Here is a 19,670-nt window from a genome sequence, read left to right as displayed (position 1 = left end):
AAAGGACGCATACACTGTGCCCCGTGCAGCTATAGGACTCTCTGACCACTGTCTAGTTCATCTGATCCCACCCTATAGGCAGAAATTAAGAACTTCTAAGCCTGTGGTGAGGACTCTGAGGAAGTGGACAGTGGAGTAAAAACAGGACCTCCTAGCATGCTTTGACTGCATAGATTGTTTTTTTTTTTTAAGCTGCAACTTCAGACCTGCATGAACTCACCGATACTGTCACATCATACATCAGCTTTTTTGAGGACTCTTGTGTGCAGAATAAGACCTTCTGCACGTACAACAACGACAAACCTTGGTTAACACCAAACCTCAGGATGATGCACAAAGCCAAGGAGGAGGCCTACAGGAGTGGGGACCGGGACCTGTTCAGGGAGACCAGGAAAACACTGAACCAAGAGATCAGGAAAGCCAAGAGGTGTTATGGGGAGAGCCTAGAGAGACACCTCTGTGCCAATCCTGATCCCTCTACAGTGTGGAAAGGTCTGCAGACCACCATGGGCTTCAAGAACCCAACCCCCGTCCTGTGGAGATCCCAAGGCTTGCAAACCAGCAAAACCGGTTTTACTGCAGGTTTGAATGGTCCACCCACACAACAGAACCTCCTGCATCACAATCGACTTACACCTTCCCTCACAACCTCCTTGTCCACACCTCCATCATCGTTATCACCTACTCTCTCTCTTAAAGAAGCTGCACCCGCACTTCAGATTCGCGAGGAGGAGGTGTGTCAGATGTTCCCAAGACAAAAGGTCAGGAAGGCCAGGCCCAGACGGCGTGTCCCCCTTCTGCCTGAAAGTCTGTGCTAAACAACTGGCACCCACCTTTGCACGGCTCTTCAAGCGTTCCCTGGAGCTGTGTGAGGTGCCCTCGTGCTTCAAGAGCTCCATCATCGTACCGGTGGCCAAGAAGCCCGCCATCACAGGTTTGAATGACTATAGACCTGTCGCCCTGACATCTGTGGTCATGAAATCCTTTGAGAAGTTAATGTTGAACCACATGAAGGACATCACGGGCCCCCTGCTTGACCCCCTGCAGTTTGGCTACCGGGCAAAGAGGTCGGTGTACGATGCGGTCAACATGGGACTGAACCACATACTGCACCACCTGGACACCTGAGGGCCGTATGCCAGGATCCTGTTTGTGGACTTCAGCTTGGTGTTCAATACCAATAATACACTCCTGACATCCTCCACCAGAAGCTCATCCAGCTTGCAGTGCCTGCCTCTACCTGTCAATGGATCACCAGCTTCTTAACCAACAGGAGACAGCATGTGAGGCTGGGGACCATCACATCCGACACCCGGACAACCAATACTGGCGCCCCTCAGGGGTGCGTCCTCTCCTCACTGCTCTTCTCACTCTACACTAACGATTGCTCCTCAGGCGACTCTTCTGTGAAGCTCCTGATGTGTGCGGACGACACCACTCTCATCGGACTGATCCGGTGACAAGACTGTACAGACAGGAGGTGGAGCGGCTGGTCCACTGGTGCAGCCAAAACCACCTGGAGCTGAACCCGCTCAAGACCGTGGCGATTACAGTGGACTTCAGGAGAGACCCTTCACCACTTCCACACCTCACTATCCAAAGTAATATTATTCTCTCCACAGACACCTTCAAGTTCCTGGGATCGACAATTTCTCGGGACCTGAAATGGACCAGCCACATAGACTCTGTATGGAAGAAGGCAAATGAGAGGCTGTACTTTCTGAGACAGCTCAGGAAGTTTAACCTGCCACAGGAGCTGCTAAAGACCTTCTATACTGCCATCATCCAGTCTATCCTCTGCACCTCCATCACTGTCTGGTTTGGATCGGCCACCAAACAAGACAAGCACAGGCTGCAACGGACAATCAGGACTGCAGAAAAGATAATCGAGACCAACCTCCCATCTATCCAGGACTTGTACCTGTCCAGGACCAGGAAACATGCAAGTAACATCTCTAGAGACCCTTCTCACAGGTTGCAGTCTGTTCGAACTACTCCCCTCCGGACGGCGTTACAGAGCGCTGTACGTCAAAACCAGCAGACACAGACACAGCTTCTTCCCCCAGGCTGTCGCTCTAATGAACTCGCACAACTCAGAGTCTCATAGACATTACTGTTCAATAACATCCTGCTCTCAATGATTTACCTTTGGATTCTCCATATTATGTGTACTATATGTCCTCTCTGCATCCATTGCAGCCTGGTCATCCTGGAAGAGGGATCCTCCCATCTGTGGACTCTTCTCAAGGTTTCTCATTTCCCCAAGTAGGAGTTTTGAGTTTTTCCTTGCCCTACTGGGAGTTTAAGATCAGGGGAAGTTTGAGAATAATTGTCAATTTTTGCACATGTCGTCCTGAATGTTGTTAGCTACCTAAATGTTGTACAGAGGCCGAGATCTACCGGAGTCAAATTCCTTGTTTGGCATGCTCAAACTAGGCAAATAAAAGATTGATTAATTGATTGATTGACATCAAGGAACTTTTTGTGGTTGTTGGCATCCACAGCATTACATTAATGCTGCACACTACAACATACTGTAATTTTCGGACTATAAATCGCTCCGGAGTATAAGTCGCACCAGCCATAAAATGCACAATAAATTGAAAAAAAAAACATACATAAGTCGCACCGGAGTATAAGTCGCAATTTTGGGGCAAATTTATTTGTCAAAATCCAACACCAAAAACAGACATGAACCAGCAAAAACAGGCTAAACAAACCGGTATCCTCACGTGACATATACGCAAACGAGGAGCTGAGAACGGGCCTAACGTAACATTCAGAATTATTCAAGTATTACATAAATAACATGTTTATCAAACCATCTGTGTCACTCCAATTCATTAAATCCATCGATCGTGCTTTATGTAAACAATGCCGCGTATGCGCCGCATATGCTGACGTCGGACCTGTTGTAAGTTGCATTTCTAATTTTTCCACAGACCCATATAACGATATATAAAGTATATTTCAAATAACTATCATATTAAAACAATATTATCAAACCATCTGTGTCACTCCAAATCATTAAATCCATTGATCAAATTCCTCCATGTCAACAACGCCGCGGACGCGCGCCGCATAGATCTAGTATATATTGTAGCGTTAAAGTACCAGCCAAATAAAACAACAATAACGCTCTAATAAATATTGCAGAAATACTGTTCCGCTCACTGTATTTTTTGTATTGAAATAGTGTCATTTTTTATTTGCTAGTCTAGAGCGCCCATTTGTGGACGCCTAGTACAAGTGTTTGCTCACTCAGAGCACGAGACCCGGCAACGGTATCAATTATACTGCGGACGTACGAATCTGATGTTGTTCTTCAAATGTTGTTGCCTTGGACAAGATTTGTCCGTAGGTCTTGTGAACTAATGTTTTCTTTTGTTCGAAATTGTGTAAACGATTGTATGTTCATTTTATTTACAGATTGAAGTTACGTTAGCCAACATGCTAACAATCATCTAAAGCTGTGTTTATTTGTATTTCAGTTTTATGATGATCGTAAGAGGGCAATTGTTCGAAGCCATTCCTCAATAAATCAGCATTAAAGACAACGAAGTCTGATTATTCGGGGCATCGTTCGCTCGCTGTCTCGCTGGTGAAAAAGTAGAAGCTTCGGAGTAAGGACAGCACATATACATGGCAATAAAACAAAGGTATTACCATAAATTTTGGACTATAAACCACTACTTTTTTCTCAAATTTTGAACCATGCGGCTTATAGTCTGGGACGGCTTATACAGTTTTTTTTCCATGATTTTTCTCATGACTAATACACTTATACACTCATAAAAAGGGTGTGGACCGCTGTTGTGCTGTTATGTTAATAAAAGTTATGCGTCCCGAAATAATCATCTCTTTGCTGACAATCATCTTTGTGTATATTCTCATAGAAATGGTAATTAAATATTAAAAACCTTACGCGATCATGCGGCGACTTTACATGCATTTTTTCTAACGGCCATCGGGGGGGGGCTCGAGCAGGAAAGGTAAGAGTGAAAGAGGTGGAATATATGCGTCGACGAAGACAGTAGTGGCGTGTTGTGCACAAGGAAAGTTAGCGTAAACAGAGCCCAATGATGGAAGACACTGTAAGGCGTGCGTTTGATGCAGCTTTCAAGTTAAAAGCCATTGAGCTGGCTGATAAAGAAGGGAACAGAGCGGTCTCATGTCAACTTGGCATTATTGAATCAATATTGGTGAGACGGTGGAAATGGCATCGCGAAGCACAGCAACAATGTAATAAGCATTCTTGAAGACTGGGTGAACACACAGAGAGCGGATGGCCAAGGTGTTTCCACCGTGCAGATCAGACTGAAAGCAAAAGCAATCGCTACCGAAAAGAAATATCAAGACTTCAAAGGAGGAGCGTCATGGTGTTGGCGATCTGGCGAGTTGGCTTGGATGACCAGCGGCGAGAAATCCTTTACAAAAATTGGACGCATGCAAAGAGCAACTTTCACCTTTGTCTGCCAGTGGATCCTGACAGCATGGAGCAGTGTGAAAAAAATCCACCATTACCAACGGGTTTCAAAAAGCCGGTCTGCTGCGTGACGGAGAGGACAGCATAAGCTCAGGAGTGAATTTGCCTCAGGACGAGATTGACGATGAAAGCGACAACATAAGAGAGAATGAGAAAGAGTGTTCCGACGTACATCTGGCGCTATTCCACTGGGACACTGAGGAGGAAGATTTTGCTGGATTCAGTTTCAATATTCAGGACATGAATATTCGTGTGAGTGTGGAAAGGGCGCCCAGACTATCGAGCATATCCTCCGAGCATGCAGAACACCCTAGAATGGTTGGCTGTTTGGCGTGACACGCTATGATGATGAGTGGACAGGAGGAAGATTTTGCTGGTTTCAGTGGACAGGAGGAAGACAAAGACGGCTCTCAGTGACTTTGTTGACTGGTAACTGGTCAAATATTTTTTTTTACCCACCTAGTTAGTGCTGTTACTTCCGTGTGTACAACAAGATGTTAATGTTATTAAAACTTCAGCCCAGCTAGTTTTTTTTTTTTTAACTTTATTCATTAAATGTTATTTGTTTAAAACGAAATGTTAGTGTGATTAAAATTGTAAGGAAATCATCACTTTCTTCATCACTACTACCATTTGCGTCAGCCTTCTCTGGATATGATAACGTGACGCTGACGTCATCCGGATGTGACACCATCTAGCGCACAGGTGTCAAACTCAAGGCCAGGGGGCTCAGATACGGCCCGCCACATCATTTTATGTGACCCGCGAAGACAAATTGTGCATCAAATTCGTGTGTCATTACTAGAATTGCAAATTGCCTTCACTTTTAATATCTTTTCTTTTAAATATTTGACCAGTTTATACTCATCTGATTTGAAAACGAGTTATTTGTCAGTTTGTTTTGTAGCTTTTACTGTATATAATATGAGGTGCTCATACATTTATTTGGGTTGACAGTCATAATCGCCCTCCGAAAGACGCTATGACTACAATGCGGCCCGCGAAAAAACACCCCTGGTCTAGCGGGCCAACCATGAAGATTTATGTTGGGAATTACTTCGCATATTGAGTCAAATTTGATCAGTTATCCTATCGTATGTTGAAACATTTGTATGTAAATACCTTTTACAACCCCGCATATAACCTCCACCCTCGGCTGCATGACGTCCTGTTCTTTTGCGCTATATTCTGGCTGTCTGCTGTATGCACGCTTACTCCATTTTGCTCCTCTTATTTATCTATTTATTTATTTGTTTATTTAGTTGGGTTATTTGCTTATTACTTATTCATCGCTCTTGTCTATTCGTTTTTACTCTTTGTGCTATTTGCTTGTACGTGTTGTGTAATGTGTCTAGTCACCGTGGGACGGTGGGAAACGCAATTTCGATCTCTTTGTGTGTCTTAACATGTGAAGAAATTGACAATAAAGCTGACTTTGACTGATCTAGATACAATGTGCCTTACAGACGATCAACTGATTTTTCGGCTTCATGAGATCGTCAACACGTTAATTTTTTTCACAATCTAATATTGTTGGGTCGCCCACCACTAATTCATTGTATCTGACCTTGTAAGATCTTCTGAAGCCAAACTTGGCAAGACCAGAGCCCCAGAGGAGTGCACATTTTGTTATTCATTCATTTTCTGAACCGCTTAGTCCCCACGGGGGTCGCGGGCATGCTGGAGCCTATCCCAGCCATCATCGGGCAGTAGGCGGGGGACACCCTGAATTGGTTGCCAACCAATCGCAGGGCACACAGTGACGAACAACCATTCGCACTCGCACTCACACCTAGGGACAATTTGGAGTGCTCAATCGGCCTATCAAGCATGTTTTTGGGATGTGGGAGGAAACCGGAGTGCCCGGAGAAAACCCACGCGGACACGGGGAGAACATGCAAACTCCACACAGGGAGGGCCGGAGGTGGAATCGAACCCGCACCCTCCTAACTGTGAGGCGGACATGCTACCCACTGCCCCACCGAGCCGCCACATTTTGTTATTTTTTATTTATTTACATTTGTTCTAGATTTCAATGGTTATCTTGAACAATGTCAATAACAGTTTTAAATGGGCCAAAATTGTCACACAAACCCTTCAAACGGTGCAAAGTGGGATTTTCACCTGTCCTTGCACTCATTTGTGCAAGGTAGACCTCACAATAAACCTGTCCTGCTCATCAGTAGAGCCTTTAAGAACAACCTACCTGTGTTTGAGCGTCGTCGAATGCCAAAGTCCCAGCTTGAGGTGATGTCCATAGACTGGGAGAGGTCACAAGTGTAACCGTCTGTCATGGAGCCAAATCCCTCATTTAAGGAACTTAATATTGCTGACTCATAGCTGCTACCAGGTACCTGAGTCAGACGACATTTCTCCAGATCCACATCCTGATCGATTAGGACCATTTCACACATTCCTGTATCATCACTGGTCACGTGGGATTGTCTGATGTGGGCAAGAATAATAGCTGGATTATCCAAGAAGGCCATTTCTTCACCTTTGTAAAAACTGAGACAGAAATGAAATTAGTTTCTTTTCCTAACTTTACCAACAGCCATTTAAATAACTTCTCAGTTGTAAAAAACAATAAAAATCAGTCAAAACTATACCATAATTGCTGGACTATAAGACGCACCTGATTATAAACCGCACCAGCTAAAATTAGGGGAACATGTTGTTTTGTTCATATATAAGCCGCACCCGACTATAAGCCGCAGATGTTTTAATGTTTAATTACCATTTTAAGAGAATATACACAAAGAGGATTGTCAGGAAAAAGATGGGTCTTTTGGAACGCATACCTTATATTAACATAATGTTTATTGATAGAGAGGAAGGAGCTCTGCAAAACATACAAAAAAGTCTCAGCGACGACCATAATAAACTTAACGTGCAGGGAACACTAGCAACACACAACTAATAATAAAGAAAATGGGACTACTTACAGGAGTAAAGTTGGCAATGCGATACGAGCTACACGTGAAGCTGTGGAGCAGACATGGCCCGGAAAAAAAATAATGAAAGGGGTGACGCGACATGATGCCATTAACAATAGCCTAGTGCCCTCGAGTGGCCGGAAAATACTTCTACAATAGAGGCAGCAGCTTTGTTTCCTCCATTAAGAGTGGCGGCATATGAAATTATTTTGTCCCCCATAATGAGGGTTTGTGTATAAAAGCTGCCTTTCTCCAGTAATGTCCATCTTGATCTTATTCTGTCTCTTGTTCGTGTCAATTGTTTGCCTGGCGGAAGGACATGCCATCTACGCACCACTCTTCTCCCCAGTGTCCGTGTGTCTGGCCACATATCCCTCCGCCAAGCAAAGCCGTGCCGCACAAAAGCACTCCACAACCTTTTTAGTAATGAGTGTATAAGTGAGTTAGACATCACAAGAAATCCATAGATACGCCGCACCGCTGTAGTAGACATCATAAAAAATGACAAAAAATGCATAGATACGCTGCACCGAACTACAAGCCTCAGGGTTCAAAGCTGTTGTGTACAGTAATCCCTCGTTTATCACGGATAATTGGTTCCAAAAACCACCCACGATAAGTGAAATCCACAAAGTAGAGTCACCCGCTCATCTGTACATTTTGTTTCAATAAATGTATATGAAACCATTTAAGTGCATATTTAAAAATTATCCATCCATCCATCTTCTTCCACTTATCCGGTCGGGTCGCAGGGGTAGCAGCTTTAGGAGGGACTCCCAGACCTCCCTCTCCCCAGCCACTTCATCCAGCTCATCCCGGGGGATCCCAAGGCGTTCCCAGGCCAGCCGAGAGACATAGTCTCTCCAGCGCGTCCTGGGTCGTCCACGGGGTCTCCTACCGGTGGGACATGCCCCAGGGAGGCGTCCAGGAGGCATCCTGATGAGATGCCTCTCAACGTGGAGGAGCAGCGGCTCTACTCCGACTCTCTCCCGGATGACCGAGCTTCTCACCCTATCTCTAAGGGAGAGCCCGGACACCCTGCGGAGGAAACTCATTTCGGCCGCTTGTATCCTGGATCTCGTTCTTTCGGTCACGACCCATAGCTCGTGACCATAGGTGAGGGTAGGAGCGTAGATCGACCGGTGAATCGAGAGCTTTGCCTTTTGTCTCAGCTCTCTTCACCACGACGGACCAGTACAGAGTCCGCATTACTGTCGACGCTGCACCGATCCGCCTGTCGATCTCGCGCTCCATCCTACCCTCACTCATGAACAAGACCCCAAGATACTTGAACTCCTCTCCTCCACTTGGGGCAGGATCTCATCCCTGCGCCGGAGAGGGCATTCCACCCTTTGCCGACCGACGACCATGGACTCGGATTTGGAGGTGCTGACCCTCATCCCGACCGCTTCACACTCAGCTGCGAACCGCTCCAGTGAGACCTGGAGATCACGGCCTGAAGAAGCCAACAGCACCACGTCATCTGCAAAAAGCAGTGAGGCGATGCTGAGGTCCCCAAACCGGACCCCCTCAACGCCACGGCTGCGCCTAGAAATTCTGTCCATTAAAATTATGAACAGAATCGGTGACAGAGGGCAGCCTTGGCAGAGTCCAACCCTCACTGGGAACGAATCCGACTTACTGCCGGAAATGCGGACCAAAGTCTGGCATCGGTGATACAGGGATCGAACCGCCCTTATCAGTTGGCTCGGCACCCCGGGAGTACAGGGTGCCAAGCCAACTCTAATTTTAAAATTAGAACATTAAATACTTGTTTCAAACATGTAAATAATACATTAATAATATAAATAACATACAGAAATCTTTGTATAAACATTGAAAATATAAATATTATATGTGTGTGCGTGTAACATGTTAACAAGAAGTACTGGGCAGGCTAACGAGTTAGCGGAAAGATGCCAATTCGAGATCTTGCTAACACGCGAAAACGGACCGCTAAAAGAATGTAAACCAACATTGGGAGCAATTCTACATTGTCCTAAAGGTTAGACATATGTGATCGTTCATTTCTCTTGTTAGGAGACCCACTTACATCGTCATTGACTGCTGTACCACTGTAACATGTATGTACACGAACGTGAAATAGGAAGTGATATAAAAGCACGACTGAATGACATAACATGGAGAATTCTTAACACATACTGTAAATATGTTTTTAGAACAGCTTTTATTATTATAAAAAAAGATATGTAAAAAGGTATAAGTGATGGCACTGCAATTGTGTGGGCACTCCCTGCCTTCTGCTGGCGTGTGGGCAACTTTCATGCCATAATTCCCCAAATTAGAAGTTTTATTTTGAATTTGAATTTTTTTTTAATTTGGAAAAAAAAATCCACGATGAAGTGAAACCACAATAAACGGACCGCGATGTAGCGAGGGATTACTGTATATACAATATTTTATTAGAGCGCCTCAAAACCTGCGTTGGTATTTCAGGGTCAGCACTTCGTTGGTTTAGTTCGTATCTCTCTGACAGGACCCACCGCGTGGTCCATGGCAACACGACCTCCGAGCTCAATGTTACATGTGGTGTCCCGCAGGGATCGGCACTCGCACCGAAAGTATTTAGTATTTATACGATTCTACTTGGGGACATTGTATGTAAATCTAACATTAGTTTTTATGGTTATGCGGCTCAAACCCAATTATATATGCCGTTATCAATGACAAAGCCGCGGGATTGTTGTAATCTTGAGACGTGCCTTGCTGAGATTAAACAATGTCTCTCAATTTCCAACATCTTGACAAAGATAAAACCGAGATGTTGATAATTGATCTCACGAACTATTTAAGGAAACCACTGTAAATACGGATAATTTTAGCCAAAGTGATACTGTAACCAATCTCTGTTATATTTGAGCAAACACTGTCCTTTCAAAAACACATTAAGAACATAACTAGAACTGCGATTTTTCACCTCCGCAATAAAGCTAAGATTCGTTAGATTCTTTCAACTCGCGATGCGGTAATTATTATACATGCATTCATTACGTCACGCCTTGATTACTGTAACGTACTGGTCTTCTTAAAATCAGTATTAAAAGTCTACAGTTGGCCCCTCCGTGAGTCGTCACCTTATCGTGGTGGAGGGGTTTGCGTGCCCCTATGATCCTAGGAGCCATGTTGTCTGGGGCTTCATGCCCCTGGTAGGGTCACCCATGGCAGAAGGGTCCTAGGTGAGGGGCCAGACAAAGCACGGCTCAAAAGACCCCTTATGACGAGTAAAATATATGGAGCTAGTTTTTCCCCGCCTGGACGCAGGTCACCGGGGCCCCTCTCTGTAGCCAGGCCTGGAGGTGGGGCTCGAAGGCGAGCGCCTGGTGGACGGGCCTTCACCCATGGGGTCCGGTTGGGCAAAGCCCGAAAAGAAAACGTGGTCCCCCTTCCCATGGGCTCACCACCTGTAGGAGGGGCCAAAGGGGTCGGGTACAAAGTGACCTGGGCGGCGGCCAAAGGCGGGGACCTTGGCGGTCCAATCCCCGGCTGCAGAGGCTGGGTCTAGGGACATGGAATGTCACCTCTCTGGCTGGAAAGGAGCCCGAGCTGGTGTGTGAGGCAGAAAGGTTACGACTAGACATAGTCGGACTTACCGCCACACATAGTTTGGGCTCTGGTACAAGCCCTCTCGAGAGGGGCTGGACTCTCTTCCACTCTGGAGTTGCCCACGGTGAGAGGCGTCGAGCAGGTGTTGGCATACTTATTGCCCCCCGGCTGGACGCCTGCACATTGGGGTTCACCCCGGTGAGCGAGAGGGTATCCTCCCTCCGCCTTCGGGTGGGGGGACGGGTCCTGACTGTTGTTTGTGTCTATGCACCGAACGGCAGCTCAGAGTACCCACCCTTTTTGGAGTCCCTGGAGGAAGTGCTGGAGAGCGCTCCTTCTGGGGACTCCATCGTTCTACTGGGTGACTTCAATGCTCACGTGGGCAATGACAGTGAGACCTGGAAGGGCGTGATTGGGAGGAACAGCCCCCCCCCCCCCCGATCTGAACCCGAGCGGTGTTCTATTATTGGACATCTGTGCTCGACACGGATTTTCTATAATGAACACCATGTTCAAGCATAAGGGTGTCCATGTGTGCACTTGGCACCAGGACACCCTAGGCCGCAGTTCGTTGATCGACTTTGTAGTCGTGTCATCGGATTTGCGGCCGCATGTTTTGGACACTCGGGTGAAGAGAGGGGCGGAGCTGTCAACTGATGTGGTGGGTTGGCTCCAATGGTGGGAGAAGATGCCGGTCCGACCTGGCAGACCCAACCGCTCTGTGAGGGTCTGCTGGGAACGTCTGGCAGAATCCCTTGTCAGGAAGAGCTTCAACTCCCACCTCCGGCAGAGCTTTATCCACGTCCCGGGGGAGGCGGGGGACATTGAGTCCGAGTGGACCTTGTGGACCCCGCGCCTCCATTGTTGAGGCAGCCGACCGGAGCTGTGGCCGTAAGGTTGTTGGTGCCTGTCGTGGCGGCAATCCCCGAACCCGCTGGTGGACACCGGCGGTAAGGGATGCCATCAAGCTAAAGAAGGAGTCCTATCGGGCCATTTTGGCCTGCAGGACTCCGGAGGCAGCTGACGGGTACCGGATGGCCATGCGGAACGCAGCTTCGGTGTTTGCTGAGGCAAAAACCCGGGCGTGGGAGGAATTTGGCAAGGCCATGGAGAATGACTTCCGGACGGTTTCGAGGAAATTCTGGTCCACCATCCGGCGTCTTAGGAGGGGGAAGCAGTGCACGGTCAACACTGTTTACAGTGGAGATGGTGAGCTGCTGACCTCGACTCGGGACGTCATGAGTCGGTGGGGGGGAATACTTCGAAGACCTCCTCAATTCCACCGACACGCCTTCCATTGTGGAAGCAGGGCCTGGAGACTCTGAGGCGGACTCTCCAATCTCAGAGGTCGAAGTCACTGAGGTAGTTAAAAAACTCCTCGGTGGCAGGGCCCCGAAGGTGGATGAGATCTGCCCGGAGTTCTTAAAGGCTCTGGATGTTGTGGGGCTGACACGCCTCTACAGCATTGTGTGGATATCGGGGACGGTGCCTCTGGATTGGCAGACTGGGGTGGGGGTTCCCCTCTTTAAGAAGGAGGACCGGAGGGTGTGTTCCAATTACAGGGGAATCACACTCCTCAGCCTCCCTGGTAAGGTCTATTCAGGGGTGCTGGAGAGGAGGATCCGTCGGGAGGTCGAGCCTCGAATTCATGAGGAGCAGTGTGGCTTTCGTCCTGGCCGAGGAACAGTGGACCAGCTCTACACCCTCGGCAGGATCCTCGAGGGTGCAAGGGAGTTCGCCCAACGAGTCCACATGTGTTTTGTGGACTTGGAGAAGGCGTTCGACCGTGTTCCTCGGGGGGTTCTGTGGAGGGTTCTTCGGGAGTACGGGGTGCCGAGCCAACTGATAAGGGTGGTTCGGTCCCTGTATCACCGATGCCAGAGTTTGGTCCGCATTTCTGGCAGTAAGTCGGATTCGTTCCCAGTGAGGGTTGGACTCCGCCAAGGCTGCCCTTTGTCACCAATTCTGTTCATAATTTTTAAGGACAGAATTTCTAGGTGCAGCCGAGGCGTTGAGGGGGTCCGGTTTGGGGACCTCAGCATCGCGTCACAGCTTTTTGCAGATGACGTGGTGCTGTTGGCTTCTTTAGGCCGTGATCTCCAGCTCTCACTGGAGCGGTTCACATCAGAGTGTGAAACGGTCAGGATGAGGGTCAGCACCTCCAAATCCGAGTCCATGGTCCTCGGGGATGAGATCCTGCCCCAAGTGGAGGAGTTCAAGTATCTTGGGGTCTTGTTCATGAGTGAGGGCAGGATGAAGCGTGAGATCGACAGGCGGATCGGTGCAGCGTCGACAGTAATGCAGACTCTGTACCGGTCCGTCGTGGTGAAGGGAGAGCTGAGCCAAATGGCAAAGCTCTCGCTTTACCGGTCGACCTACGCTCCTACCCTCACCTATGGTCACGAGCTATGGGTCGTGACCGAAAGAACGAGGTCCAGGATACAAGCGGCTGAATGGCTCTCCCTTAGAGATAGGGTGAGAAGCTCGGTCATCCAGGACTCGGAGTAGAGCCGCTGCTCCTCCACGTTGAGAGGAGCCAGATGAGGTGGCTCGGGCATCTCATCAGGATGCCTCCTGGACGCCTCCCTGGGGAGGTGTTCCGGGCATGTCCCACCGGTAGGAGACCCCGGGGATGAGCTGGATGAAGTGGCTGGGGAGAGGAAGGTCTGGGAGTCCCTCCTAAAGCTGCTGCCCCCGCGACCCGACCCCAGATAAGCGGAAGAAGATGGATGGATGAAGTCTACAGTTGGTACAAAATGGGGCAAGGCTGCTCACACGGACAAGAACATTTGATCACATTACTCAAATATTAGCCAACTTGAATTGGCTCCCGGTCCATTTAAAATGCAACTTCAAGATTCATTTATTAACCTTTAAAACATTTCATTGCTTGGCGGCTTCATATCTTGTCGACCTAGTTGTTCCTTACGTTCCGTCCCGAAACCTTCATTCGCACAACGCTGGTCTTTTAGTGACCCCGAGGGCCAAAAAGAAGTCCGCAGCTTCTAGAGCAGTCTCTATTCGGCTCCAGAGCTTTGGAATGCTCTACCAATAGATATCAGAACTGCTTCCTCAGAAGAAACATTTATTGCCGTGCTGACGTGCCCCGGCAGCCCAGCGCAAGGGCATCCGCACATTGCTCAGCGGCACGCCCCGCGCTTTTACTGCTCATTGTCCTAAATCCTGGAGGGCAGTGCTTTTTTTCTACGTCCGCGGCACCCAGTCGCGCACCCGGCACTTGTCCTCAGTGCATGCCCCGCGCTATCAGCGTAAATTGCTGTTGTCCCGACTGTTCCTGCAGGGCGGTGCATTTTTCCTTTGTGTACGGCTGTGTTACGTCTCCACTCTCGCCCTGCTGACCGGCTCACGCGCCTGCTGCGCTATACCTCTGAGGTGCATGTCGCCAATATGGAACTCCTAACTGTCAGTCCTCACCACTTTGTCTGCTTTTACACACACGCCTCCCTTCTGATTCTCGTTTGCCTGACCCGCTGTGTAACAAGATGCCCGCACGACGCGAGCTTGCTGACCGGGTCGTCAGCTTGCCTAATCATCCTGCTCTGCTGCCATTCCAGCCCTCCTTGTTTCCTTTAAACCTTCCCCAAATAAAGACCCCGTGTTGCATTTGGTTGTCCTGCCTGGTTTGTAACAACAAAACGAAGCGCGAATCAGCAGCAATGCTGCTGATTCTGCTGACACAAACAAAGTGGAGCAGGGGATACATAGCAGGAGATTGAGATAAAGCCTGGTTAGAGCTGCTCTTACAGCTCTTAGCAAATCATCGGCAAGGATACAGATTAACATGTTCCCATTGGTTTCCTACCGGCCAATAGTGTGCTGTAAAATCATATGGGCAGACAAAGCCCCACGCTCCAAGTGACGCCTCAAAAAGCCGCGATGCACGAAATATATCCACAATACTTGTTTTCATAAAAACCCGCGATGTACCGAGGCCACAATAAATGAATCGCGAAGTAGCAAGGGACGATTGTAATTGTCAATGTTGCACATGTGAAGCCAGTTTGAGACTTGTCTGTGATTAAGGGCTATATAAATATACTTGACTTTAGTCCGGAAAATACCGTAAGCTGAAATATTGGAGGACAAATGCAACTTAAGCCCCGTTTCCTCTGACGATATCGCTCCACTCTGCTCGGCTCTACACCCAAAAACGTCTCCACAGCCACTACAATGCATTGATGCAACCTCCGCTTGATTGGTGGCTGACTGATTTATAGGCTAACAATAGGGAGCTTCTGTCCTGCCTGCCAATTTCAGCAGGCACGATGTACTATTTGAGGAGTTTTCATGCAGTTTTAGGTCCCCAAAAATGTGATTCATTCACAGAATAATAGCAAAACAATATTTAAAATGATTTCTACAAAAACAATAGGGACGCAGCAACAGTTACTGCTCGGGCCCTATTAATAATAATCTCTACAAAAATAATAGAGACCTCACAGCCGTCGCAGCTACCGCTCTGATAACTTCGGACATCCCAAGTCTCCCGGAAGTTCCAGGAGTCTCCCTGATATTGATAGTGGCTCATGGATGCTCGCGGGTCAGATCAAAATATTCCGTATTTTAGACTATGCTGATTGGTTTAGTCAGCAAAATAAGCCAATAAGTTTTGGTGTGGGAGGGTTCGGTTTACTCTCTGACTGTTGTCACCTCAGTTACCACCCAAGTCAGTGCATCCTGCAAGATGGCAGAGGATGAATCCTCGAGTAAAAAAACAAAAATACATCACTCGTTTTACAGTAGAATACGCAAATATACAAACCGGATTCGGTTGAAGTTGGGAAATTGTGTCAAATATAAATAAAAACTAAATACAATGATTTGAAAATCATTTTCTACCTATAATCAATTGAATACACTACAAAACATATTTAATGCTCAAATTCATAAACTTTAAGTTTTCAAATAATAATTAACTTAGAATTTCATGGCTGCAACACATGTAGTGGAAGTTGGGAAAGGGCATGTTTACCACTTTGTTACACCTTTCCTTTTAATAACACTCAGTAAACGTTTTGGAAGAGAGGAGACTAATTCTCTTAGCTTCTCGTGGAATTCTTTCCCATTCTTGCTTGATGAACGGCTTAAATTGTTCAACAGCCTGAGGTCTTCCCTGTCATATTTTACGCTTCATAATGCGCGACACATTTTCAATGGGAGACAGGTCTGGAATGCAAGCGGGCCAGGGGAGAACCTGGACTCTTTTACTTCATAGCCACGCTGTTGTAACACGTGCAGAATGTAGCTTGGCATTATCTGGCTGAAATAAGCAGCGGCGTCCATGAAAAAAAAAAATCACAGAAATGTAAGTCACCCATGCAATAGGAACTAATGCTTCCATACCATCACAGATGCTGGCTTTTGAATTTTGCGTTGATAACAGTCCGGATGGTCCGCTTGTTCTTTGGTCCGGAGGACACGATGTCCAGTGTTTCCAAGAACAAGTTGAAAAGTGGACTCTTCAGACCACAAAACACTTCCATTGTGCATCAGTCCATTTCAGATGAGCTCAGGCCCAGAGAACCTGGCGGCGTTTCTGGATGTTGTTCATAAACGGCTTTTGCTTTGCATGGTAGAGTTTTAACCCTCACTTACTGATGTAGTGACGAACTGTATTTACTGACAGTGGTTTTCGGAAGTTTTCCTGAGCCCATTTGGTGATATCCTTTACACACTCATGTCGGTTTTTAAGGCAGTGTCGTCTGAGGGATCGAAGGGCACGGTCATTCAGTCTTGGTTTCCAGCCATGGCACTTACGTGCAGTGATTTCACCAGATTCTCTGAACCTTTTGATGATATTATGGACCGTAGATGTTGAAATCCCTAAATTCCTTGCAATTTTGCTTTGAGAAATGTTGGTCTTAAACTGTTCAACTATTTTCTCACGCAGTTGTGGACAAAGTGGTGAACCTTGACCCATCCTTGCTTGTGAATGACTGAACATGTTTGGGGAGGCTCCTTTTATACCCATTCATGGTACCCATCTGTTCCCAATTAGCCTGATCACATGTGGGATGTTCCAAATAGTTGTTTGATGAGCTTTTCTCAGCTTTCTCAGTATTTTTTGCCACCTTTCCCAACTTCTACTGGATGTGTTGCAGCCATGAAATTCTAAGTCAATTATTATTTGGCAAAAAACAATTAAATTTATCAGATTGAACATTAAATATGTTGTCTTTGTAGTGTATTCAATTGAATATGGGTTGAGAAGGATTTTCAAATAGTTTTTTGTTTTTATCAACATTTTACACAATTTCCCAACTTCAACCGAATCCGGTTTGTATATCCTTGTTGAGTTAAAGTTAAGATTAATGACACCGTGGCAAGTTGATTTTCATATTACCCATGGCAGATTTAATGATTGTAAAATACATGCCGAGGTAGGCTAGGTTTTACCCGCCATCATTTGCGTTTATTTCTGTAGGTTAAATGCTGTCATGATATTGAGCAGAACTTATGAAAGACTTCTGTATTAATGCATATGGCGTAACTATAAGTGGTATAGATGTCTAACTCGCCAACTATCAAACTATATCCTACCTAAGCCTTTAAATAATCCCCAATTTAATAGAGTCAAACCTCTACATATGATTGCTTAAACATACATATTTTTCAACATAGGATGTGAAATTTTATCAAATATTTGTCTCAGCATTCAAAGTAATTCCGAACATACGACGTCATCATGGTGATCCTGCTTGATGGCGGCACGTCGGGATTGACGTCAGTTACCGTCCCAAGAAGGTTAACGCAAATGTAATGGTAAAAAAAGGAAGGTGATGATTTCCTTACAATTAAAACAAGAGATCACAGGACAACATGAGCACGGAGTGATCTTGCAAAACAATATGGCTGTAAAAACGTGTCAAAAATTTTAACGATCATTAAGCAGAAGGAAGCCCTCAAAGCGGTCAAGCCATCCAAGGGGATCAGCATCATCTCTAAACGTCGCAGCCCTACCCTGGAAAAGATGGAACGCCTTTTGCGTGTGGATAAAGAACAAGGAGATTGGTGGCGAAATGATCATCGAAACAATCCTAAATTAGAAGGCCAGTGTCAAATATTGTGTTATGTTAACATTATGCAAGTCAGATAAAAAAAAACTGAAAAATATGAAATATAAAAATAAAAAGCTACGTTAGTTTGAAGTCCACATACTGTACGTTACAGTACGTTATGGAACTTATGTATCTGTAGTGACAGTAAGACCCCTTTTTATTTATTATTTCTTGGCAATGTATTTCTTTTTACATCTCTGATAATGAATTGTTTTTTTGTTATGTGGAATTATCCGCAGAATTTATGAGGGATTATCGTTTTTTTTGGGCTGTGGAACGAATCAAACGAATTACAGTGTATTTTTCTGGGAATATTTGATCCAAAATACGACCATTTCACATACGAAGCAGGTTCCAGAACAAATTAAATCATATGTAGAGGTCTGGCTGTATATTAATAGATGTAGGCTAAATTAACTAAGGGTAAATTAATTGTACAAAATATATAGAAATGATAGGACTAATTATCGGCTTTATTCTTCAGGGACTACACCATAAAAGGGACTGTAACTGGAAGTTTAGAGCTTTTACAGTTCCTGCAGCAAAGGAAGGCTGCTCAATCTCAGTTCTTTTCTCCAGAAAAGCTGTTTGTGGTTCTACCCAATTCCAATTGTGATCTCATAAAGCATTCAGTTAGGTGTGTTATATCAAAACAGAAGTCAGGTGTCAGATGTCTCACCAAGCTCTTGTGAACCAGATTACCAAATTGTAAGATTTGTAAGATTAACAAATTAAATGATGACCTTGAAGTGGCAGGGAGATTGCGAGGCTAGGTGGTCGGTAAGCATCTACTTGAAATAATTTTTTGAGAATTTGTGGCGTCTGTAACTATTACTGCGAGCAACATTAATAATAACAACTGTGAAGGCGCAAAGGCTGAAAAAATGTTAGTTAATGCTTTTTGCATTAAGTGCAAAAATATGATAAATATATAAATATTCCGGTTTAATTTGGGTCACTTCCGGTTTATTTGGGGTCACTTCTGGTTTAGCTGAGGTCACTTCCGGTTTATTTGGGTAACCTCCGGTTGAATTTAGGCCACTTCCGGTTTAGCAGAGGTCACTTCCCGTTTATATAGGGTCACTTCCGGTATATTTTTGGGTCACTTCTGGTTTGATTAGGTTCCCTTCCGGTTTACCTGAGGTAACTTCCGGTTTATATGGGGTCACCTTTGGTTTACCTGAGGTAACTTCCGGTTTATTTAGGGTCACTTCCAGTTTGATTTGGAGCACTTCCAGTTCATTCAGGGTTCATTGGGGGTCACTTTAGGGTCAATCCAAGATGGCCACCACACTGGAAGTGGGGGTCAAGAGTTGTATTTTGTAAACATAGTGGAAGTGGGGGTGAAGGGGGTGAATATGGTAAGCATAAGGTGAATAAAGTTGGAATGGGTTGAATGGGTTGAAAAATGTAGAAATTAGAGTGGAAAAAGGAAATTTTGGAGAATTTGGTTGAATTTCAAATGTAAAAGTTTGAAATTTTTGGTAAGTGGGAAGTTGTGGAATGGGGAGGCAAGAGATGAACAATTGAGAGTTGGAATTAGTTGAATCGGTTGAAAAATGTAGAAATTAGAGTACAAAAACGAAATTTTGGAGAATTTGGTTG

At 45.9% G+C, this 19,670-nt stretch overlaps 1 protein-coding gene across 5 annotated transcripts in view; it reads right to left on the bottom strand.

Annotated features, from left to right (window-relative positions):
- The window catches only part of mapkap1 (MAPK associated protein 1), a 54,101-nt gene that overhangs the window by 31,539 nt on the left and 2,892 nt on the right, over window positions 1-19,670 (bottom strand). For 2 of the 5 annotated variants that reach the window (XM_085925528.1, XM_085925529.1), the window contains exon 2: window positions 6,693-6,994. In XM_085925528.1, the coding sequence (XP_085781654.1) occupies window positions 6,693-6,975 (283 nt within the window). In that variant the 5' untranslated portion in view covers window positions 6,976-6,994. Of the gene's footprint in view, window positions 1-6,692; window positions 6,995-19,670 lie in introns of those variants that run through there. The other 3 variants (XM_085925530.1, XM_085925531.1, XM_085925532.1) reach the window with 3 other exon arrangements.

The sequence above is a fragment of the Syngnathus leptorhynchus genome, chromosome 12 (assembly GCF_054491065.1).
Source record: "Syngnathus leptorhynchus isolate UIUO chromosome 12, UIUO_Slep, whole genome shotgun sequence".
NCBI classification, from domain to species: Eukaryota; Metazoa; Chordata; class Actinopteri; order Syngnathiformes; family Syngnathidae; genus Syngnathus; species Syngnathus leptorhynchus.
This window is presented reverse-complemented; position numbering and strand designations above follow the sequence as displayed.